The sequence below is a fragment of the Solanum pennellii genome, chromosome 7 (genome assembly GCF_001406875.1).
Source record: "Solanum pennellii chromosome 7, SPENNV200".
Classification (NCBI taxonomy): Eukaryota; Viridiplantae; Streptophyta; class Magnoliopsida; order Solanales; family Solanaceae; genus Solanum; species Solanum pennellii.
The window spans coordinates 6159202-6184829 of record NC_028643.1 but is presented as its reverse complement, the minus strand read 5'-3'; the positions used below and the strand labels follow the sequence as shown (position 1 = coordinate 6184829).

General features: G+C 32.6%; 5 protein-coding genes across 8 annotated transcripts; 3 read left to right on the top strand and 2 right to left on the bottom strand.

Annotated features, from left to right (window-relative positions):
- The first annotated feature begins 311 nt into the window (after nt 1–311).
- On the top strand, nt 312–3751 carry LOC107023982 (arginine decarboxylase-like). Of its 4 annotated transcripts, none has more exons than XR_003579563.1 (5): nt 312–437; nt 528–599; nt 1069–1623; nt 1994–3271; nt 3396–3751. XR_003579563.1 is itself a non-coding variant. In XM_027918682.1 (5 exons), the coding sequence occupies exons 1-4, from the start codon at nt 414–416 to the stop codon at nt 3017–3019; spliced, it is 1677 nt and encodes a 558-aa protein (XP_027774483.1). In that variant the 5' UTR covers nt 312–413; the 3' UTR covers nt 3020–3039; nt 3137–3751. The 4 variants fall into 4 exon arrangements, 3 of the variants coding, with proteins under 3 accessions (XP_027774483.1, XP_027774482.1, XP_015080326.1); XM_027918682.1 differs by having other exon boundaries at nt 1994–3039; nt 3137–3751; XM_027918681.1 differs by having other exon boundaries at nt 1994–3039; nt 3134–3751.
- A 3244-nt stretch (nt 3752–6995) lies between these two features.
- On the bottom strand, nt 6996–7632 carry LOC107024429 (mitochondrial import receptor subunit TOM7-1). Its single transcript, XM_015225412.2, has one exon. The coding sequence runs from the start codon at nt 7534–7536 to the stop codon at nt 7303–7305; it is 234 nt and encodes a 77-aa protein (XP_015080898.1). The 5' UTR covers nt 7537–7632; the 3' UTR covers nt 6996–7302.
- A 2331-nt stretch (nt 7633–9963) lies between these two features.
- On the top strand, nt 9964–11421 carry LOC107025607 (spermidine hydroxycinnamoyl transferase-like). Its single transcript, XM_015226377.1, has one exon. The coding sequence runs from the start codon at nt 9964–9966 to the stop codon at nt 11317–11319; it is 1356 nt and encodes a 451-aa protein (XP_015081863.1). The 3' UTR covers nt 11320–11421.
- A 5270-nt stretch (nt 11422–16691) lies between these two features.
- LOC107024432 (mitochondrial import receptor subunit TOM7-1) lies at nt 16692–17328 on the bottom strand. The gene has a single exon (XM_015225415.2). The coding sequence runs from the start codon at nt 17230–17232 to the stop codon at nt 16999–17001; it is 234 nt and encodes a 77-aa protein (XP_015080901.1). The 5' UTR covers nt 17233–17328; the 3' UTR covers nt 16692–16998.
- Nucleotides 17329–19659: 2331 nt separating this feature from the next.
- Nucleotides 19660–21117, top strand: LOC107025597 (spermidine hydroxycinnamoyl transferase-like). Its single transcript, XM_015226369.1, has one exon. It carries the CDS (start codon nt 19660–19662, stop codon nt 21013–21015), a length of 1356 nt encoding a protein of 451 aa, XP_015081855.1. The 3' UTR covers nt 21016–21117.
- The last annotated feature ends 4511 nt before the right edge of the window (nt 21118–25628 follow it).

Here is a 25628-nt window from a genome sequence, read left to right as displayed (position 1 = left end):
TTTATACACCTTTTAGCTTATGTGGCACACTTCATTACTCCATGCAATTAAGGCGCGTGGGAGATATTTGAAAGTCACGTTAGCCAAATAGATGCACAAAATTATAAAAAGAATAAGTTCATGAGATTAATAGGACCTTACAATAGTTAATGTGTGTCTCTTAAATTTCGGTCATAGTCGGGGTACTTGTGAATTTTCTCAAAATAAATTATTAATTTTTATGTAATTAAATTTGTTATAACAATTTAACTTTAAAATATTTATTTAACCTCTAATAAAATGACTTTCAAAACTATTTAAATTTGTATCACGTTAGACAAACTCATATAAATCGTAATTGAGGTAAATAAATAGTGTTTTATTAGAATAATTATCTGTAGCTCATTTCTCAAGAAGCCATTGAGAAGCCAACAATGGCTTCAACTTGTCTGGATATGGTACTGAATCCGAATTTGATTCCTTCTGTTATGTTATTTGCTTCAGTTTCATTTGCATATTTGACTCTTTTTTATTACTTTTGATTGCAGAGCTTTCTTGGGAATTTTTGCAACAACTGGAGTTTCAGACCTTGTACAAGACTAACACCTTGCATTTCCCAAGTGGGTTTTTCCAAGTTCAATTTTTTTTTCGAATTATTCCAATATGATAATCATAGCTTAGAAATGGAAGAATTTGATAAAATGTAGGTTGAGATTAGGGCTAAGAAATCACATAATATAGCTTAGGGCTTATGATGTTTCTTGATGTTAGCATTTTTGTTTTGGTGAAATGTAGGTTTGAGATTTTCACTTTGCAATTCAATTGATGGGTCAATTAGAATTTTGATACTTCAGGCATACATTTCATTTGGAGAGATTCGTATTTGGTTTACTGTAGGTATCTTCAGATTTTGTGTCTTTGTATCTGATTACTGAAACACTAAATACTTGGAAATTCTTGTATTGAGATTTGGTAAAAAGAAATGTTGCGATGATTATGTGAACAACTCATTTGATTATATATCATTCATCACAATAAGGTCTTCCTTTTCAATGTTTAACGTGGGTATTAGTTGAACATGTGTTGCAGGAAAGGAATAGTTTATTGCTCGGGAAAAACAAGAACTATACTAGCTCTGTTGGATATAAGGGAATTCCGTTAACAGAAATTTCTTGTGTTCCAAGTGCTGTTGCGAGTTGTAGTGAACTTCCTCCACTTGTTAGTGCTTTAAAAGCTTCAGCTGAAGAAAATGCTGCAAGTTTTCATTTTCCTGGCCATAATAGAGGACAAGCAGCACCATCATCGTTAACTCAGCTCATTGGTGCAAAACCGTTTCTTCATGATTTGCCTGAGCTTCCGGAGCTTGACAATCTGTTTTCACCAGAAGGTCCCATTCTCGAAGCACAAAAAGAAGCAGCAAGACTTTTTGGAGCATCGGAAACATGGTTCCTTGTTGGCGGTAGTACATGTGGAGTTCACGCGGCCATTATGGCGACTTGTTCACCTGGAGATACTCTTATTCTCCCACGGAATTCTCATATCTCAGCCATATCTGCCATGGTATTGTCTGGTGCACTCCCTAAGTATATCGTCCCTGAATATGATTTCAAATGGGATGTTGCTGGTGGCATCACTCCATCACAGGCAAGTAAAACATCCTGACATGCATCTTTATCAAAGTCGTCTTTATGCAAGAATTAAATTATCTTGAATGCATTAGTGGAACAATATTTTAAGTGTAAAATCATGCAAACTAGTGATAAATTTATAGAAGTGTTTGAAAGACTATTACACTTGTATCCGTAAAAGAATGAAGTTCTTGTTATGTAGGTGAATGATGTAATCAAAGAGCTAGAAATGGAAGGCCGAAAAGCAGCAGCCCTTTTGGTCGTCTCCCCTACCTATNACGATATTTTAAGTGTAAAATCATGCAAACTAGTGATTTAAATTTATAAAAGTGGTTGAAAGACTATTACACTTGTATCCGTAAAAGAATGAAGTTCTTGTTATGTAGGTGAATGATGCAATCAAAGAGCTAGAAATGGAAGGCCGAAAAGCAGCAGCCCTTTTGGTCGTCTCCCCTACCTATCATGGTATATGCAGCAACCTGGATGAGATTTGTCATATTTGTCATTCGTATAATATCCCCGTAATTGTCGATGAGGCTCATGGGGCCCATTTAGGATTTCATCCAGAGTTGCCTAGCTCATCCCTCAGCCAGGGAGCTGATCTTGCTGTACAGTCTACTCACAAAGTTTTGTGTTCGCTTACGCAGTCATCTATGTTGCACATGCAAGGAAATCTTGTTAATAGAGAAAGAATCAGCAAAAGCCTACAAATGCTTCAAAGTAGTAGCCCTAGTTATCTGCTTTTAGCATCTCTGGATGCTGCCAGGGCCCAATTAAGTGAAAATAGAGAGTCTGTTTTTGACAAAGCAATGGACTTGGCTCTGGAAGCAAGAAGCTTGATTAGTAAAATTCCTGGAATCTCAATCATTGAGTTCCCAAGTTTCTCGAGTTTTTTCCAGATCGACCCATTGCGACTCACCATTGGTGTATGGCAGTTAGGTCTTTCAGGTTTTGAAGCAGACGATATCTTGTGCAATGATTTTGGTGTTGTTTGTGAACTTGTTGGGACCAAATCTTTTACTTTGGCATTTAACTTAGGGACTCAAAGAGATCATGTCCTTCGGCTTGTAGCTGGTCTAAACCATCTATCACAAACTTCTCACTTTCCTCAACCTGTGAAAGAAGAAGGCAAAAATGTAAATCATTTTGTATGCCTTGATGATATTAGAATAAGAATGAGCCCTAGAGAGGCCTTCTTTGCTACAAAACGTAAAGTCAGCATAAGAGATAGCCTCGGTGAAATTTGTGGAGAGCTTGTATGTCCTTATCCACCTGGTATTCCAGTTCTAATTCCTGGTGAGATCATCACAGCAGAAGCATTGAATTATCTCCTGGAGATCAGAAGCAAGGGTGCTGTTATTACCGGAGCAGCTGATTTCTCCCTATCATCTTTTGTTGTATGTGTTACCTAAGCATTCTTCCGTCCCCTTAAGTAAGTAGTTCATGTACAAATACGAGTGACTTTGGTGTTAGACCACCCTGCATTTGGCATTAGAGATCTTAAGCCTTTCCTATATTGCATGTAGCAGCAGTTTTGGGTATAGTTCAAGTTCAAAAGCAATATCGTTCAGAGCTTTCAATGGGAACTGTCATGAGCCTATTAAAGGAAACTGGTAACTCAAAGGCACCTCAATGAGACTATTATGTGGACATGGCTACTCTAGGTTTGTTTTTTGATAAAATCAAAGACATTCATGTTGTCTCTATTAATGCTCGTCTCAACATTGATATCTGAGGGTTCCACATTCTTCTTTTCCTCATTGTATGTATAATTCTGGTCAAACGAAGGTGGACGTATCCTCTATCAGCAAAGCAAGAGGCAACAAGATGATCCTCATCAAACTGGACATAAGCAATACAAGCAGGTGAAGAAAGAGAAACGCCGGCAAGCTATTACTCATTAGATGGCATTTCCAATTGACATTCTTTAGCTCATCTAAAACCAACATGCTCTTTAAGTGTATGCTATTCCACTTTTGGGGACCGTTAGCTATTTGGCTTCTATGTTGGGTTAATAAACCTTGTAATCATTTGGGGTGGCTGAGAGATTGTTTGTGAGAAGTGGTGGAACAATGAGAATATGTAGCAACCCATATATTATTTCTTCTATAATGGAATTATTTTCTTCTGTTGCAAGCTGGGAAGATAAAAAATTGCATGTACTCTGTATGCTTGTTCTGTTTCTTTTTTCATTCTGATGATAGAAACATGGCATAGACATTAAGATTAAGGTGTTGTTTGGTTGGGAAGAAGGTTATATCATGATTATTTATTTTGGGATAAGTTATCCTATGATAAGTTATTCCATCATTTATATATGACAACTGGAGTTAAAGTTCGAGCTCCAACCAGTATAAATGGCGGGATAAATAAGTTTAAGATTGCATTATTAAACCTTATACATTATGCCAAACGACTCCTAAGAGAATTGGAAAAAAATGATGATAATCCTTGAAAAGATGGAAAATGAAGTAAAAATCTAGATAATGAATTTTGGAGATTTTCTTAAACGGGCCAGGTAACAATTTCTTTTTAACAAAATAGACGCAGTTATATGTAATGGATTGATATTGTATAAATAGTTATGTAATGTATCAATAGCGTATAAATAATATATAACTATGCATCTATGATATAAAATATTCCTCAACTTTCCAATTTAGAGCTTATATACCCCTCATTACAAAATTAAAGTAGTTGGCTTATACCAATACCGTTACAAAAATTGTTCACATATACTTTTTTAAAATGAGCTACTTTTGTTACGAAAATTATATCAACTCTAAATCGCAAGTTGAGGGGTATATTAAAGATGTATATACATTCACATACGTTGTTTATACAATATTTATAAATTTTAGATTGATTTTTTTTTCAATATTGACTTACTCAAATTTCCTCTTGATTGTTTCAAATTTTAGATATGAGCTCCTCTCAGTATTTCAAATATTTTGATATATTATTTACTTGGAACAAATTATGACATTAATGGACAAGTTGTCACTCTTTCCTCAATTTGCATTATAATTAATACTTTTTGTGTTAATTTAAAGGATGTTAAGGGGTTATTAAATATATCTCATATCTATTAATGATTGATTAAATTAAGATATAATAATAAGAGAAAAAAAATACTAAAATATTCTCATGCATGCCTGTTATTAGGTTGATCACAAGAAATCTGTGTTGCAATAAATATTCTCATGCAGTTCTAAATTAATCATTTTATTTCACAGAAAAAAAGGAATGAAAAGTACTAAAAGAATTACGTCAAAGGTGTTTATGTGGTATTGATAAGTTCATAGGTGACAAGTAGTTTTGGATTAAAAATGATTGTACTGATATTTTATCAAACTTAACAACCAACCATATTTTTAATAGCCTAGAATTGATAAAAGCTAATTACAATTTTTAATAATTGCGATAAATGATAGATGCTAGTTATACACTTTGATTACTAGCATCAAAAGAATTAGCATATTACAAAATAAACACACGAGTGTAGTAGCATATTACAAGAACAGATACCTACAGACACAAGTACTCAATGAAATCGCACGAGTGTGTATTTGAGGACGGTATGTACACAGCATTACCCGATCCTTGTNGTAGATGCTAGTTATACACTTTGATTACTAGCATCAAAAGAATTAGCATATTACAAAATAAACACACAAGTGTAGTAGCATATTACAAGAACAGATACCTACAGACACAAGTGCTCAATGAAATCGCACGAGTGTGTATTTGAGGACGGTATGTACACAGCATTACCCGATCCTTGTGAAGATAGAAAGGTTATTCCGATAAACCCTCAACTCAAGTAAAGCAAATCCAAATAAGTAAGAAAAGGAAATACAATAGTGAATAAACAATATAGAAAATATTGGAGAGAAGAGTATCAACAACAAATAATACTATAAACAAAGCAGAAGAAACAATATGTGAAAAAAAAACACTACAAACATGTAGTACAGGAACAAAATATCACTCTACTCGCACATTGAACTCAACCGTTTCACAACATGATCAGAGAAAAGAAGACTTATTGTAGCAAATACTAAAATGCACTTTGAAGCTTCTTTCACATGGAGATGTTATTCACCTTCAAACAAGTAGGAAACTAAAGCACAACTACTACAGAACTAAAATCAGCAACCAACATGACAAGTAAGCTGTCACACAGAGAATGACAGACGAGTGCTTTCTCGATCTCAATAATCAAAATGAGCCAACACTAATCATGTATCAGCTCTCCGTCGAGTCAATATTAACACTAAAGTTATCTGAGGAGCTATTAATCCACATGCAAACAACTAGACCATTTGTGTTCACCAACATGCTCCTGTGAAATATCCACAAGTTTTCCAGTAACAATAAAGTCTTTAATCATCTCCCATCTAGGGTATAAGAGAGGAGAAAGAATCACAAAGGTATTGAAACGAAGGAAAAAACATTTCTTCCATCTTTTCAGAGAATGATGGTAATCATCCATTATAAAAGGAAAAAGAGTTATAAGACATGGTGATAGTAATAACAAAACAACTACCAGAGAGTTAAGTTGAATAAGCTTCAATTATTGCACATACAACTACAGTAGATGGTTTTATCCACTTAGCCACTACGCTCCACTATTAAATTCAGTTACTAAGAAATCAATTCAAAAGTATCCCCAAATGATAAACTCAAGCTAACAGCCTAACGCGGTCATGCATTTTGTAATTTGGTAATCCACCAAAGCCTTAAAGCTTGTCTCATATGCAAAGAACAAAACTGCTTAAATTGATCAGTAGGTATACAAATAAAATAAATCACCCTTTCAGAGAAGACTTCATATGATATATAAAACTAGAACATTACAAGAACTCGACTCACGTATGGACAACATGGAGAAGCAAAAACAGAGGATGCATATCTCCCCCTCCTAGCAGGAAACATTAACAAAGCATCTTATTTCTATAACCAATACACCTATTATAAGTGAAATCTCAATTGTTTTCTGCCAAGTACCAGATTCCTGACAGCTACACTACAATATGGAGTAGAACAGCTCAAAGAAAGCAAGAGAAGGGCTGAAACAAGAAGTTTCATCAGCCAGATCAATCAATCAATCAACATCAACCATGTCTCAATCGCGAGTTAATTGGGCTAGCTTCTAGTTGAGTTAGCTATTATCTGTATTTACTAAGAAAGCAAAATAGAGGGGATTCATAATAGCTCAACCATGCCTTCCATAAAAGAGAGGCTAACCAACTTCATAATATTGTAAGTAAAGACATTCACCATAATACATGAAACAGAGAAACAGATGATAATACAAGCATAAATGCAAAAAAAAAAAAAATGTTTCATACTTCACACACATCAAAATAACCAAAATCAAGGTGATTCACTAAAAAAAAAAAGACAACTCTTTTATTAAAGTTTCACAAGCCATTACCATCAGAAGAGTATGTAAAGAGCCAACAAGACATAGTTTTATTACATCTAAACCTAAACCCTAAATTCCCAAACAATTATTAACAAGAAAAGGGCTTTAACATAGGGCTGCAAATAATGATCCATACATAGCAAAAGCCAAAATTAGCTCGACAAATATAAAATTGATGAGTATCAAGGTGATCCAGCTAAACAAAAATCCAAACCAACCCATTACCAATAGAAGTCAAATCGATTGATATCTGAGAAAGGGGGTTTACACGGGGCTAAGAAGCTGAGAAAGAGAGGGTTTTGGTTCAGAATTCATGCCAATGATGATGACAAGAGGGATGAAACCATAATGGGTGACAACTTTAGCTTTCTTTGCTGTCCATGTCCCCCACTCCTTCACGAACTTTCCCACCGCCGCCACTGCTCCGTCGTCCTCGTCCGCCGCCGCAGCTTTCTTGGTGTTCTTCCCCTTAGGTTTCAGCATGATCTTCGAAGACATGTTCGTAGTTTCTGGTGCAGAGAGGAAATCTAGAAGTGCGAGATTAGCCCAAAACTTCCTTCTTGTAATTTTTCAATTGGTTTAATTGAAGTGAGTGAGATTTGGTCTAATTTTAATTAAATTAGGGAAAGGGGTATCAATAATTTTTTTTAAAAAAAAATGGAATTAAAGGATCTTAACCATATCAAATATATTTTAGATTTAATAAAGAGGATGATTTTTATTTGGTTTTATTATAAATTCATTGAACGAGTGGATTGTCTATTGAGTTAATACATTAATTACTTAGTTATATTTGCTAGGTTTGATGAACCTTTATTGGATAAAAATGTATCTATTTATTATTTCTGTTGTCCTAATTTAGTGACATTTTTTCTTTTTTGAGAGTCAGTCAGTTTAAGTTTGACCGAAAATTTGTGCAAGAAATGTTCAAGTTTTTTCAAATGAAATTTATATATTTGTAAATTACGTAAAAAATAATATAATCTAAAATAATTTTCCTCAAAATGTTTAAAAGATCTATGAAAAAATTACGATCAAAGATAAACTTGTCTGAATCTCGAAATTCAAAAAGTTTCACATAAAATGAAATGGAGGGAATATGACATTTTATATGATGATTTTGGAGTATTTCTCAACCTATAAATAGGATTATTCATTCAGGGAGACACATGAGATACTTGAAGACTTTTGAATAAGATGATCTCTACATTTTACTCTCCATATCTCTTGCATAGATTGTCTTATAGTATATTGATTATGTTTAACAATGTGTTATTAGCACGAGACTCTAGCCAATTGATATTGAATTTTAACTTTTCTCTAGCTCACATTCTGGTTGATCTCGTTATGAGAATCGAGAAGGGAAAATGATAACTACTGTAATCAAGGTATCATAAGTATAAAATCAGGTATGCATTTTCTATTATCTTTTTTATATATAGAGTACATTAGTGTTAGGTTACTAACATTGACCAAGAACCAAATGCATATACTACTGGTTGAATATGACCAGCTCTACAAAATTTCTTAAATGAAATAACGCAGTGGCGAAGCTAGAAATTTTACGAAGGGTGTCACACACAAATACTAGCCCATTCAAGACGTCTAGAACCCATCTAAGCGGTTTAAAACCATTTAGCTATGATAACCTATTGTGTTAAGGGTGTCCAAAATATGTCATTTACTCACTTTGTGTATCATTTTATAGTACTTGTATATACAATATATTTTTTTGACAAAGGATATTCAATTGGACACCGTAGAAGAAGGTGTAAAGTTTTAGTAGCATGAATTTAAATATTACTTTGATAGACTCTAATGGTAAGTCATGTTATACTTCGGTTTATTATACCATTGGCTGAGGGTAAGACAATCGATTCGAGTCTCATCGCATCAAAATGGTAAGACATCAGGTTAAAATCCGGATGAAGCATAGTAAAAAATGCTTGAGGGTAAGACCGTACATTCAAGCTCTATCAAACAAAGAGGATAAGACATCAAATTGAGTTTTGATGCACCATAATGATAAGATATTGGGTTTGAGTCCTATGAGGTGTCTAAAATGAACACCGCCCACGTGAGGTGCCTAAGGGAAATTTCATGCCAACTTTAAGGGGCCACTGATGGGTTAGATCAAATATCTTAAAACAATTCCACTAAGTACCCTAATGATTGTGAGATTGCTTAACATAAATAAAGATCATTTCCGATTTCATGAAATTAATGATTGAAAATACCATATATTAGTGCAATGGATGCACATATTAATTATTCATTATGCAGATGTCAAAAATTGTGGGTACTCTTATCCCTAAAAAAACATTACAACTTAATTCCTACTTGGTACCTACTCTTCTTTGTTATTTGAAAAGAGTTTTGTATTGTCTAGTTTCTTTCCTAGCAAGATTGTCTTTTCAATCTTTTTTTTTTCTTTGTGGATTTGAGGCATGGTTTTCATGTCCTCTTCTAGTCATTATAACAACCTAATGGTGATTGCTTATTAAAAACTAAAACTGCTTAAAATTCTATTGCTTAAACTTTCAATATATCTGGAGGCTCTTTTCATGATCCTCCAATGAAACAACTCATCATATGTTTATTTTCGCAGCATTTGTATGACGATGAGTGGGGCAGATCACACATAAAGTTTGTACATCAAGTTCTGCAATAATTTTGGAACAAGTAAAATTACATTGTTCATACACATCTTGTTGTTATCATAGATTTGTGAGGACTTAACTCAGTTCATGAGAAATTTACCTTTAACTAACAAACGTCTTTTACGCAGGAAACAAGTCACAAATATAACACATTTTCTTTGTGTTTATGCCTTAAAATTAGGTCATGTAGCTCAGGCTCTTTGATATGGTCTTTAAATAGTTTTACCTACTCTGTCAAAACATAACATCTTAAAGAATCACAGAAATGAAAGTTATCTTAAAGAATCAATGGGTAGTTAAGCCAGCTGAGGCAACATGGAATGGCACTGTCTCCTTATCAGAATTTGATCAAACATTTGCTCTAACTCATGTACCAACCATCTATTACTATAGATTTTTCAATGATTTTGTTACTGATGAAATCGTCGATACCCTCAAGATCTCACTGAGCAAAGCGCTAGTATACTTCTATCCATTAGCTGGGCGTTTACGTTGGATCAATGGGTCCCGGCTTGAGCTAGACTGTGATGCCTCGGGGGTTTTTCTAACGGAAGCTGAAGCTGATGCTAAGCTAGATAATCTCACCGATTTCTTGTTATCACCGGATTATAATAGCTTATTTCCTCGTGTAGATTACACTGTCGAAATTAATGAGCTCCCTTTGTTGTTTGTGCAGCTCACTAAGTTTCAATGTGGTGGTATTGCTCTCAGTTTCGCAATCTCACATGCTGTTGTTGATGGACAAAGTGCTCTTTATTTCTTCTCTGAATGGGCTAGGATTGCTCGTGGAGAGCCGTTAATGTTTTCTCCTTGTCATGATCGAAAACTTCTCCGAGCAGGGGAACCTGCAAATGCATCTCCTACTTTTGAGCATTTACAGTTTAACACACCACCACTTTTGATTGGCAAGTCCAGTACTGAAAACGAGAAGAAAAAAACAACGAAAGGCGCTATGTTAAAACTTACTAAACATCAAGTAGAAATGTTGAGAGAAAAAGCAAATCAAGGAAGATGTTTAGAGGACAGTAAAGAGCGTAGTTACACGCGTTATGAAGTTGTAACTGCTCATATATGGAGATGTGCATGCAAAGCAAGAGGTCATAAATTTGAGCAGCCTACAAATTTATGCATTTGTGTTAACATACGTCAAAAAATGAATCCGCCTTTGCCTAATACCTACTTTGGCAATGCTATTGTTGATGTCATTGCCACCGGGGCCTCAGGTGACATTGCCTCGAGCCCATTGGAATGTGCTGCTAAAAGAGTTAGAGAAGCTATTAACATGGTGACAAGTGATTACGCAAACTCAACGATTAATTTCTTGAAAAAACAACAGGATTTGTCAATATATCAAGATATTCATGCATTTAGAAACAAGGAGGGGCCTTTTTATGGGAATCCTAATCTTGGTGTGATAAGTTGGATAAGTTTGCCAGTGTTGGGGTTGGATTTTGGATGGGGTAAAGAGATACATATGAGTCCAGGGATTCATGAGTATGATGGTGATTGTGTTATACTCCCAGAGAATGAAGGGGATGGATCTTTGACTGTTGCAATTGTTCTTCAACATGCTCATGTCGATGCTTTCGAGAAATTTTTCTATGAAGATATTGAATGTTGAAAAGAAAACATGTAACTTTACTTGTACTGATAACATGACTATTACTACCCATATATAGCAAAGCAAAATAACACTTGAATATATTCCTATTTGAAATCTTAATTGTATCTATCAATCTATAACATGTCTACTTAGATTTCATTAGAGTGATTACAATCATATCCCATTGAAGATATCCTTATATGAATGTCTTTAATTGTATGAATACTGCAAACAAGCTACTGATAAAGTAACAGATCCAAGAGCCATGATAGACATGCAAAAAGGGTTAATCAGGAGAATCAAAAGCATATACTGAGCCTACCACCAACAAGAAGGATTCTTGTGTTCATAAAGAGACTCAGAATGTATATTTTGTAAGTATTGAACCGACCAAATTGAGATATTTGTTTAGGTTCTGAATTTTAATAAATAATATCTTTAGTTCATTTAATCTTGATACAATAATTATGATATGTGTAGTTTGTTTTTATTATTTTAATGTATTAATGAATTGGATAATAACAAATTACATTCATGAAATAATAATTAGTTGATAGAATCATATCTCGAATATGAGATAGAAGACACCCCTTCATGGTTGCTTATAAGCTGACGTGAATTATTAGGCATAGAGATAAATGATAAACTTAATCAATGAATTAGATTTTTCAAAAGTTTGATTTATTTGATTGGTGTCGGTAATTCTAATACGGAGAGTTAAATAAGTGTAGTGGTAAGAAAATGAAACTAAATAATGGAGTGCAATTACACATTTTTAGTGGTACAATCTGTGATTTATTATGATATGATTAATTCATGCTTTTACGAATTAAATATTATAATTGAAAGCCTCTGCTAATAACTTTGCGGTTCCTACTTTGTGTGATCAATTAATTGAGTTCGGAAAAGAAAAAGGTTGTTAGTATTTTTTTTCAGTTTTGGANTGCTTTTACGAATTAAATATTATAATTGAAAGCCTCTGCTAATAACTTTGCGGTTCCTACTATGTGTGATCAATTAATTGAGTTCGGAAAAGAAAAAGGTTGTTAGTATTTTTTTTCAGTTTTGGAATAAACCTCTTTCAAAAATTTATTGGTTTAAAGAGGTTTTCATTTCCTTAAAAGAAGAAAGAAGAAAATATTGAGTTACTTTGTTTCTTAAAAGAGGAAAGAAGCAAATATTGTTGTTAATGATTATTAATGGTGTTTAATGACTCTTGAATATCCTTTATTATGTTAAGAGAAAATACATAAAATCTCATCTGAACTCGGCAACAAAATTTAGTTTAACACCCCCTTAATTTTATTTCAAGTGAATTTAAATCCACCCTAAGTTTATAAGATCAGTGTCACAATGGCAAGTGTATTCGACATGCTCCATGTCATCGATACATAGTGCCACATTGATAATTATTTAAATTTTGAGTTTCTTATTCTTTTTTTTTTGTTTTCTTAATTCACAATTTTAGAAAGGAAACAAGAAAAAAAAATCCAAGATTATAATAAGAAAAATAAACATTAAAAAATTCTCAAAAAAGATCAAACTCCACAAATCTAAAATTTTCAAGACTATTTCACTAAAAACATTTAATCTTTACGGCACATTATCAAAGTAAATACATAGTTATAATTAAAATTTAATTTGAGATGAAAAAATTATAATTTTTTCACTAAATGAGCATTAAGTTCGTCAAATTAATAAACTCTTTCATAAATAGTGTTCTTGAAGCAAAATTGTTGATTCTTTTTCGTTGTTCAACACATCTAAGAATAAGTGAGAATAATTTAAAATTATTCTCATTTAGTGATGGAAAATAAATGGGGTTATGAATGTTTCGAAGAAGAAGAAAGAAGGGGGTAGAAGAAGAAGAAGAGGAAGAAGAAGAAGAAAGGGACGAGGTAGGTGGTGGCTAAGACAGTGGAGTTCGAAAAAGGAAGAAAAAAGGGTGCAGAAAGAGGGTTCGAAGAAGGAGAAATAGGGTGAATGTGAAGGGTTTCGAAGAAAGAAAAAGAAAGTTGACAGTTCGAAAAAGAAAATAAGGAGGTGGTGCAGGTGGTGGGTGAAGGTGGCAAGGGGTGGTGGGTGTGAGGAATAAAAATGGCTAGGGTTGTTGGTGGATGAGGGCGGTGGGGTGTAAGGAAGATAAAGAAACAAATTTTTATTGGCTGAAAAGAAAAAATAAAGTAGCCTAATTTTTTTTCTCTTTGATTTTTAACTTTTTACGCTTTTTTTTTAATTTCCCCATTAGCCATTAAGATGGTATTTAATTCATTTGAAAGTTGTTTAGGGGTATTTAAACACCAGTGTAGTTAAAGTATTAAAATAAGTTTTGCAACCAAGTTTAGAGGGGATTTGATGTATCTTATGTTTAATACTTATTAATGGTTATTGATGATGTTTAATGCATGACTTTTGAATACATTTTGTTATAATGACTGTGCATATAGGCTTAATGATATTTAATGTTTGTTAATTGTTACTTTTATTGTCCCTAATTACTTGTTAACTTTTACTTTTTTACTTTTTCCTAATTACTTGTCCATTTTGACAAATCAAGAAAGAACAATTTTTTTTACCTATTATATCCTTAATTAAGTACTTTGAAAAATGTAGAACTTTTTGAAAATCTTAAGTTTTTTAATTCATCCACTTCATAATTAATAGGGGTAATGGTAAACTCACTATGTCAATAATTATTTTCTTAGTAAGTGTATCAACTCAAAAGTGGACAAATAATTAGGGACAGAGAAAGTATTGATCATGACTGTTGGATACCCTTAACGATGTCTAAATACACTTAATAATATTTAATGATTGTTGATGACTATTGATCATGTATGTTGGATATTCTTAACGGTTTCTAAATATACTTAATAGTATTTAATGATTGTTAGTGACTATTAATTAAGACTAGAAACATTTCATCTTTCAAAAAATTTCCTATGCTGAATAGTATAAATAGACGTGGTGGTTCTCAAGCAAAAATCATATTTTCTTGAAAATATTTTTGCCCACAAGACTTGATTGAGAGAGTTAGTCAGGAATCAGTATAAAGCTCCAATCGTGGAGTCCATGTTCCTAAACAAGTTGTGTGAAAGTTTCAAAAGCTTAGAGTTTCACAAGTTATTTAGTTTTCATTATTATGCAATTATATATGTTTGTGATATTGAATAAGGCTTCCATTACGCATATTCTAACATTTTCCCTGTTAGAATTATTACTCTAATTTTATAATTTTTATGATTATCATCATTTTATCATTATTTTCATTAATTTTAAAATCATATATTTTTCATCCTCAACATTACTATTCTTACTTATTGTTGTTTTCTTTAAAAAGATCGTTGTTGCTTTATTTCAAATATCTTACATATGAAACTTATTACATAATATAAAATGTATTATATTAGAAGCTCACACGAATTAATTTAAAGGAAAAAAATGATAAAATTCTGCCAAGAGAGTTCTAAACTATTCGGTCAATTGGCCCATCTTCTTTTTCACAAAACGCAGATCAAAATTTGTCCAAAGCCCTTTAGAATTAGGTTATATTATATTTCTCAAAACAAAACCTCCTAAACCCTACTTCTCATCAGTCGCTACACTCCATCTCTCCCTGTCTTCTTTGAGAATATGTTCACCCCTATCTCAGTATTGGCAGGGCTATGCATTGTTATTTTTATGCAAAAATGTGTTGTTATGATCCTGTATCTATCGTTTTGAACTGGCCAATCAAGACAAGATGACAACAAATTTTTTTTTTGAGATTTTGTTTCTCTAATCTGAAGAATCGATTTTCAGATATTCGAACAACTTTTATTCAAAAATCAAATCGATACTTTCAATTCCCGCTCAAGGAACTCGAACCCTAAGTTTTTCCTTTAAATACTTGAATTTGGATTTCATTTTGGACATGTTATGATATGCACAAGTAGTATTATGAAAGTCTTAAATTTTGATATCTTTTTGTGACGTACACTTTCATCATTAAACTATTAATTTAAGCTTTTATTTCTTTATAAGCCTTCATTTTGTTTTTGTTGGTTTGTGTCCATAACAGAGACATTTAAATTTATTATGGTTCGAAATCTGTTCTTGAAGAGATAGATCCGAAGCTTTGCTGGTACTGTCTAGTTCACTGCCAACAAAAAAGGTTAGATTTATAATGAATTCTTAAATTTTTATAGAAATCTATCCGAATTTAGAAGCTACGGGGTCTGTGAGAATTTAGGAGCTATGGGATCTGTTAGAATTTAGGAGCTATGGCATCTGTTAGCTAATGCTAGGTTATAAGCTCTTATAATATATGTATATATCGGTTCTACTTTTATTATAAACACATATAAATTTTATTGAGATATATGATTAAATAAGATAATATACTTCTTTATGTTGTGCCTTTTTTAATTGTCGATGGAGTTCCCTAATGAATACAAATTATATTTTTTGTCCTCGTGTTGATTGATTAGAATAAGAGTTTGATGAAAGGAGTTTTCACCCGTAGAAAGTTAGATCAAAATAATATGCATGATATTGAACCTGCAAACCTACAAAAACAAGTAGTAGATTAAGAGGAATACACTGTGTTGTGTGGTAGATGTTTCAAATGAGTATACGTACCCATAAAGGTGATATATGAAACGATAAGGATACACATGCTGGAACATCCCTTCTATTGTGAAGAAACTCATGAGTGGTGCGCTAATATATCATCTGATGATACACAAGATGTCATTCAACTTGAAAGCTATGTCACGACCGGAATCTAGACCCCAGACGAGACCGGCGTCGTTGACCTCTCAGAGGTCGCAGACAAGCCTACTTACGTCATTCTTACTTTACATAGATTAATTTTAGCGGAAAATTTGAAATTTTTGATTCTTTAATCATACTTGCTAAACATTCTTAACATTTCGTAATCGTTCATCATCAACCATCTAACATTTAAGAGATAGGCAACTGAAAGAAATAATTCATTAAGTATTAATTGTATATCGGCCAAAATAGCACCAATACAAAGTCTGAACCAAAACAGGAAAGAAACGCTAGCGGAACATGCTCCACTAGCTCAACTCTAAAACTACGCTAGAATGTAAAACANTCAATCAATCAATCAACATCAACCATGTCTCAATCGCGAGTTAATTGGGCTAGCTTCTAGTTGAGTTAGCTATTATCTGTATTTACTAAGAAAGCAAAATAGAGGGGATTCATAATAGCTCAACCATGCCTTCCATAAAAGAGAGGCTAACCAACTTCATAATATTGTAAGTAAAGACATTCACCATAATACATGAAACAGAGAAACAGATGATAATACAAGCATAAATGCAAAAAAAAAAAAAATGTTTCATACTTCACACACATCAAAATAACCAAAATCAAGGTGATTCACTAAAAAAAAAAAGACAACTCTTTTATTAAAGTTTCACAAGCCATTACCATCAGAAGAGTATGTAAAGAGCCAACAAGACATAGTTTTATTACATCTAAACCTAAACCCTAAATTCCCAAACAATTATTAACAAGAAAAGGGCTTTAACATAGGGCTGCAAATAATGATCCATACATAGCAAAAGCCAAAATTAGCTCGACAAATATAAAATTGATGAGTATCAAGGTGATCCAGCTAAACAAAAATCCAAACCAACCCATTACCAATAGAAGTCAAATCGATTGATATCTGAGAAAGGGGGTTTACACGGGGCTAAGAAGCTGAGAAAGAGAGGGTTTTGGTTCAGAATTCATGCCAATGATGATGACAAGAGGGATGAAACCATAATGGGTGACAACTTTAGCTTTCTTTGCTGTCCATGTCCCCCACTCCTTCACGAACTTTCCCACCGCCGCCACTGCTCCGTCGTCCTCGTCCGCCGCCGCAGCTTTCTTGGTGTTCTTCCCCTTAGGTTTCAGCATGATCTTCGAAGACATGTTCGTAGTTTCTGGTGCAGAGAGGAAATCTAGAAGTGCGAGATTAGCCCAAAACTTCCTTCTTGTAATTTTTCAATTGGTTTAATTGAAGTGAGTGAGATTTGGTCTAATTTTAATTAAATTAGGGAAAGGGGTATCAATAATTTTTTTTAAAAAAAAATGGAATTAAAGGATCTTAACCATATCAAATATATTTTAGATTTAATAAAGAGGATGATTTTTATTTGGTTTTATTATAAATTCATTGAACGAGTGGATTGTCTATTGAGTTAATACATTAATTACTTAGTTATATTTGCTAGGTTTGATGAACCTTTATTGGATAAAAATGTATCTATTTATTATTTCTGTTGTCCTAATTTAGTGACATTTTTTCTTTTTTGAGAGTCAGTCAGTTTAAGTTTGACCGAAAATTTGTGCAAGAAATGTTCAAGTTTTTTCAAATGAAATTTATATATTTGTAAATTACGTAAAAAATAATATAATCTAAAATAATTTTCCTCAAAATGTTTAAAAGATCTATGAAAAAATTACGATCAAAGATAAACTTGTCTGAATCTCGAAATTCAAAAAGTTTCACATAAAATGAAATGGAGGGAATATGACATTTTATATGATGATTTTGGAGTATTTCTCAACCTATAAATAGGATTATTCATTCAGGGAGACACATGAGATACTTGAAGACTTTTGAATAAGATGATCTCTACATTTTACTCTCCATATCTCTTGCATAGATTGTCTTATAGTATATTGATTATGTTTAACAATGTGTTATTAGCACGAGACTCTAGCCAATTGATATTGAATTTTAACTTTTCTCTAGCTCACATTCTGGTTGATCTCGTTATGAGAATCGAGAAGGGAAAATGATAACTACTGTAATCAAGGTATCATAAGTATAAAATCAGGTATGCATTTTCTATTATCTTTTTTATATATAGAGTACATTAGTGTTAGGTTACTAACATTGACCAAGAACCAAATGCATATACTACTGGTTGAATATGACCAGCTCTACAAAATTTCTTAAATGAAATAACGCAGTGGCGAAGCTAGAAATTTTACGAAGGGTGTCACACACAAATACTAGCCCATTCAAGACGTCTAGAACCCATCTAAGCGGTTTAAAACCATTTAGCTATGATAACCTATTGTGTTAAGGGTGTCCAAAATATGTCATTTACTCACTTTGTGTATCATTTTATAGTACTTGTATATACAATATATTTTTTTGACAAAGGATATTCAATTGGACACCGTAGAAGAAGGTGTAAAGTTTTAGTAGCATGAATTTAAATATTACTTTGATAGACTCTAATGGTAAGTCATGTTATACTTCGGTTTATTATACCATTGGCTGAGGGTAAGACAATCGATTCGAGTCTCATCGCATCAAAATGGTAAGACATCAGGTTAAAATCCGGATGAAGCATAGTAAAAAATGCTTGAGGGTAAGACCGTACATTCAAGCTCTATCAAACAAAGAGGATAAGACATCAAATTGAGTTTTGATGCACCATAATGATAAGATATTGGGTTTGAGTCCTATGAGGTGTCTAAAATGAACACCGCCCACGTGAGGTGCCTAAGGGAAATTTCATGCCAACTTTAAGGGGCCACTGATGGGTTAGATCAAATATCTTAAAACAATTCCACTAAGTACCCTAATGATTGTGAGATTGCTTAACATAAATAAAGATCATTTCCGATTTCATGAAATTAATGATTGAAAATACCATATATTAGTGCAATGGATGCACATATTAATTATTCATTATGCAGATGTCAAAAATTGTGGGTACTCTTATCCCTAAAAAAACATTACAACTTAATTCCTACTTGGTACCTACTCTTCTTTGTTATTTGAAAAGAGTTTTGTATTGTCTAGTTTCTTTCCTAGCAAGATTGTCTTTTCAATCTTTTTTTTTTCTTTGTGGATTTGAGGCATGGTTTTCATGTCCTCTTCTAGTCATTATAACAACCTAATGGTGATTGCTTATTAAAAACTAAAACTGCTTAAAATTCTATTGCTTAAACTTTCAATATATCTGGAGGCTCTTTTCATGATCCTCCAATGAAACAACTCATCATATGTTTATTTTCGCAGCATTTGTATGACGATGAGTGGGGCAGATCACACATAAAGTTTGTACATCAAGTTCTGCAATAATTTTGGAACAAGTAAAATTACATTGTTCATACACATCTTGTTGTTATCATAGATTTGTGAGGACTTAACTCAGTTCATGAGAAATTTACCTTTAACTAACAAACGTCTTTTACGCAGGAAACAAGTCACAAATATAACACATTTTCTTTGTGTTTATGCCTTAAAATTAGGTCATGTAGCTCAGGCTCTTTGATATGGTCTTTAAATAGTTTTACCTACTCTGTCAAAACATAACATCTTAAAGAATCACAGAAATGAAAGTTATCTTAAAGAATCAATGGGTAGTTAAGCCAGCTGAGGCAACATGGAATGGCACTGTCTCCTTATCAGAATTTGATCAAACATTTGCTCTAACTCATGTACCAACCATCTATTACTATAGATTTTTCAATGATTTTGTTACTGATGAAATCGTCGATACCCTCAAGATCTCACTGAGCAAAGCGCTAGTATACTTCTATCCATTAGCTGGGCGTTTACGTTGGATCAATGGGTCCCGGCTTGAGCTAGACTGTGATGCCTCGGGGGTTTTTCTAACGGAAGCTGAAGCTGATGCTAAGCTAGATAATCTCACCGATTTCTTGTTATCACCGGATTATAATAGCTTATTTCCTCGTGTAGATTACACTGTCGAAATTAATGAGCTCCCTTTGTTGTTTGTGCAGCTCACTAAGTTTCAATGTGGTGGTATTGCTCTCAGTTTCGCAATCTCACATGCTGTTGTTGATGGACAAAGTGCTCTTTATTTCTTCTCTGAATGGGCTAGGATTGCTCGTGGAGAGCCGTTAATGTTTTCTCCTTGTCATGATCGAAAACTTCTCCGAGCAGGGGAACCTGCAAATGCATCTCCTACTTTTGAGCATTTACAGTTTAACACACCACCACTTTTGATTGGCAAGTCCAGTACTGAAAACGAGAAGAAAAAAACAACGAAAGGCGCTATGTTAAAACTTACTAAACATCAAGTAGAAATGTTGAGAGAAAAAGCAAATCAAGGAAGATGTTTAGAGGACAGTAAAGAGCGTAGTTACACGCGTTATGAAGTTGTAACTGCTCATATATGGAGATGTGCATGCAAAGCAAGAGGTCATAAATTTGAGCAGCCTACAAATTTATGCATTTGTGTTAACATACGTCAAAAAATGAATCCGCCTTTGCCTAATACCTACTTTGGCAATGCTATTGTTGATGTCATTGCCACCGGGGCCTCAGGTGACATTGCCTCGAGCCCATTGGAATGTGCTGCTAAAAGAGTTAGAGAAGCTATTAACATGGTGACAAGTGATTACGCAAACTCAACGATTAATTTCTTGAAAAAACAACAGGATTTGTCAATATATCAAGATATTCATGCATTTAGAAACAAGGAGGGGCCTTTTTATGGGAATCCTAATCTTGGTGTGATAAGTTGGATAAGTTTGCCAGTGTTGGGGTTGGATTTTGGATGGGGTAAAGAGATACATATGAGTCCAGGGATTCATGAGTATGATGGTGATTGTGTTATACTCCCAGAGAATGAAGGGGATGGATCTTTGACTGTTGCAATTGTTCTTCAACATGCTCATGTCGATGCTTTCGAGAAATTTTTCTATGAAGATATTGAATGTTGAAAAGAAAACATGTAACTTTACTTGTACTGATAACATGACTATTACTACCCATATATAGCAAAGCAAAATAACACTTGAATATATTCCTATTTGAAATCTTAATTGTATCTATCAATCTATAACATGTCTACTTAGATTTCATTAGAGTGATTACAATCATATCCCATTGAAGATATCCTTATATGAATGTCTTTAATTGTATGAATACTGCAAACAAGCTACTGATAAAGTAACAGATCCAAGAGCCATGATAGACATGCAAAAAGGGTTAATCAGGAGAATCAAAAGCATATACTGAGCCTACCACCAACAAGAAGGATTCTTGTGTTCATAAAGAGACTCAGAATGTATATTTTGTAAGTATTGAACCGACCAAATTGAGATATTTGTTTAGGTTCTGAATTTTAATAAATAATATCTTTAGTTCATTTAATCTTGATACAATAATTATGATATGTGTAGTTTGTTTTTATTATTTTAATGTATTAATGAATTGGATAATAACAAATTACATTCATGAAATAATAATTAGTTGATAGAATCATATCTCGAATATGAGATAGAAGACACCCCTTCATGGTTGCTTATAAGCTGACGTGAATTATTAGGCATAGAGATAAATGATAAACTTAATCAATGAATTAGATTTTTCAAAAGTTTGATTTATTTGATTGGTGTCGGTAATTCTAATACGGAGAGTTAAATAAGTGTAGTGGTAAGAAAATGAAACTAAATAATGGAGTGCAATTACACATTTTTAGTGGTACAATCTGTGATTTATTATGATATGATTAATTCATGCTTTTACGAATTAAATATTATAATTGAAAGCCTCTGCTAATAACTTTGCGGTTCCTACTATGTGTGATCAATTAATTGAGTTCGGAAAAGAAAAAGGTTGTTAGTATTTTTTTTCAGTTTTGGAATAAACCTCTTTCAAAAATTTATTGGTTTAAAGAGGTTTTCATTTCCTTAAAAGAAGAAAGAAGAAAATATTGAGTTACTTTGTTTCTTAAAAGAGGAAAGAAGCAAATATTGTTGTTAATGATTATTAATGGTGTTTAATGACTCTTGAATATCCTTTATTATGTTAAGAGAAAATACATAAAATCTCATCTGAACTCGGCAACAAAATTTAGTTTAACACCCCCTTAATTTTATTTCAAGTGAATTTAAATCCACCCTAAGTTTATAAGATCAGTGTCACAATGGCAAGTGTATTCGACATGCTCCATGTCATCGATACATAGTGCCACATTGATAATTATTTAAATTTTGAGTTTCTTATTCTTTTTTTTTTGTTTTCTTAATTCACAATTTTAGAAAGGAAACAAGAAAAAAAAATCCAAGATTATAATAAGAAAAATAAACATTAAAAAATTCTCAAAAAAGATCAAACTCCACAAATCTAAAATTTTCAAGACTATTTCACTAAAAACATTTAATCTTTACGGCACATTATCAAAGTAAATACATAGTTATAATTAAAATTTAATTTGAGATGAAAAAATTATAATTTTTTCACTAAATGAGCATTAAGTTCGTCAAATTAATAAACTCTTTCATAAATAGTGTTCTTGAAGCAAAATTGTTGATTCTTTTTCGTTGTTCAACACATCTAAGAATAAGTGAGAATAATTTAAAATTATTCTCATTTAGTGATGGAAAATAAATGGGGTTATGAATGTTTCGAAGAAGAAGAAAGAAGGGGGTAGAAGAAGAAGAAGAGGAAGAAGAAGAAGAAAGGGACGAGGTAGGTGGTGGCTAAGACAGTGGAGTTCGAAAAAGGAAGAAAAAAGGGTGCAGAAAGAGGGTTCGAAGAAGGAGAAATAGGGTGAATGTGAAGGGTTTCGAAGAAAGAAAAAGAAAGTTGACAGTTCGAAAAAGAAAATAAGGAGGTGGTGCAGGTGGTGGGTGAAGGTGGCAAGGGGTGGTGGGTGTGAGGAATAAAAATGGCTAGGGTTGTTGGTGGATGAGGGCGGTGGGGTGTAAGGAAGATAAAGAAACAAATTTTTATTGGCTGAAAAGAAAAAATAAAGTAGCCTAATTTTTTTTCTCTTTGATTTTTAACTTTTTACGCTTTTTTTTTAATTTCCCCATTAGCCATTAAGATGGTATTTAATTCATTTGAAAGTTGTTTAGGGGTATTTAAACACCAGTGTAGTTAAAGTATTAAAATAAGTTTTGCAACCAAGTTTAGAGGGGATTTGATGTATCTTATGTTTAATACTTATTAATGGTTATTGATGATGTTTAATGCATGACTTTTGAATACATTTTGTTATAATGACTGTGCATATAGGCTTAATGATATTTAATGTTTGTTAATTGTTACTTTTATTGTCCCTAATTACTTGTTAACTTTTACTTTTTTACTTTTTCCTAATTACTTGTCCATTTTGACAAATCAAGAAAGAACAATTTTTTTTACCTATTATATCCTTAATTAAGTACTTTGAAAAATGTAGAACTTTTTGAAAATCTTAAGTTTTTTAATTCATCCACTTCATAATTAATAGGGGTAATGGTAAACTCACTATGTCAATAATTATTTTCTTAGTAAGTGTATCAACTCAAAAGTGGACAAATAATTAGGGACAGAGAAAGTATTGATCATGACTGTTGGATACCCTTAACGATGTCTAAATACACTTAATAATATTTAATGATTGTTGATGACTATTGATCATGTATGTTGGATATTCTTAACGGTTTCTAAATATACTTAATAGTATTTAATGATTGTTAGTGACTATTAATTAAGACTAGAAACATTTCATCTTTCAAAAAATTTCCTATGCTGAATAGTATAAATAGACGTGGTGGTTCTCAAGCAAAAATCATATTTTCTTGAAAATATTTTTGCCCACAAGACTTGATTGAGAGAGTTAGTCAGGAATCAGTATAAAGCTCCAATCGTGGAGTCCATGTTCCTAAACAAGTTGTGTGAAAGTTTCAAAAGCTTAGAGTTTCACAAGTTATTTAGTTTTCATTATTATGCAATTATATATGTTTGTGATATTGAATAAGGCTTCCATTACGCATATTCTAACATTTTCCCTGTTAGAATTATTACTCTAATTTTATAATTTTTATGATTATCATCATTTTATCATTATTTTCATTAATTTTAAAATCATATATTTTTCATCCTCAACATTACTATTCTTACTTATTGTTGTTTTCTTTAAAAAGATCGTTGTTGCTTTATTTCAAATATCTTACATATGAAACTTATTACATAATATAAAATGTATTATATTAGAAGCTCACACGAATTAATTTAAAGGAAAAAAATGATAAAATTCTGCCAAGAGAGTTCTAAACTATTCGGTCAATTGGCCCATCTTCTTTTTCACAAAACGCAGATCAAAATTTGTCCAAAGCCCTTTAGAATTAGGTTATATTATATTTCTCAAAACAAAACCTCCTAAACCCTACTTCTCATCAGTCGCTACACTCCATCTCTCCCTGTCTTCTTTGAGAATATGTTCACCCCTATCTCAGTATTGGCAGGGCTATGCATTGTTATTTTTATGCAAAAATGTGTTGTTATGATCCTGTATCTATCGTTTTGAACTGGCCAATCAAGACAAGATGACAACAAATTTTTTTTTTGAGATTTTGTTTCTCTAATCTGAAGAATCGATTTTCAGATATTCGAACAACTTTTATTCAAAAATCAAATCGATACTTTCAATTCCCGCTCAAGGAACTCGAACCCTAAGTTTTTCCTTTAAATACTTGAATTTGGATTTCATTTTGGACATGTTATGATATGCACAAGTAGTATTATGAAAGTCTTAAATTTTGATATCTTTTTGTGACGTACACTTTCATCATTAAACTATTAATTTAAGCTTTTATTTCTTTATAAGCCTTCATTTTGTTTTTGTTGGTTTGTGTCCATAACAGAGACATTTAAATTTATTATGGTTCGAAATCTGTTCTTGAAGAGATAGATCCGAAGCTTTGCTGGTACTGTCTAGTTCACTGCCAACAAAAAAGGTTAGATTTATAATGAATTCTTAAATTTTTATAGAAATCTATCCGAATTTAGAAGCTACGGGGTCTGTGAGAATTTAGGAGCTATGGGATCTGTTAGAATTTAGGAGCTATGGCATCTGTTAGCTAATGCTAGGTTATAAGCTCTTATAATATATGTATATATCGGTTCTACTTTTATTATAAACACATATAAATTTTATTGAGATATATGATTAAATAAGATAATATACTTCTTTATGTTGTGCCTTTTTTAATTGTCGATGGAGTTCCCTAATGAATACAAATTATATTTTTTGTCCTCGTGTTGATTGATTAGAATAAGAGTTTGATGAAAGGAGTTTTCACCCGTAGAAAGTTAGATCAAAATAATATGCATGATATTGAACCTGCAAACCTACAAAAACAAGTAGTAGATTAAGAGGAATACACTGTGTTGTGTGGTAGATGTTTCAAATGAGTATACGTATCCATAAAGGTGATATATGAAACGATAAGGATACACATGCTGGAACATCCCTTCTATTGTGAAGAAACTCATGAGTGGTGCGCTAATATATCATCTGATGATACACAAGATGTCATTCAACTTGAANAAGCTAATTGTG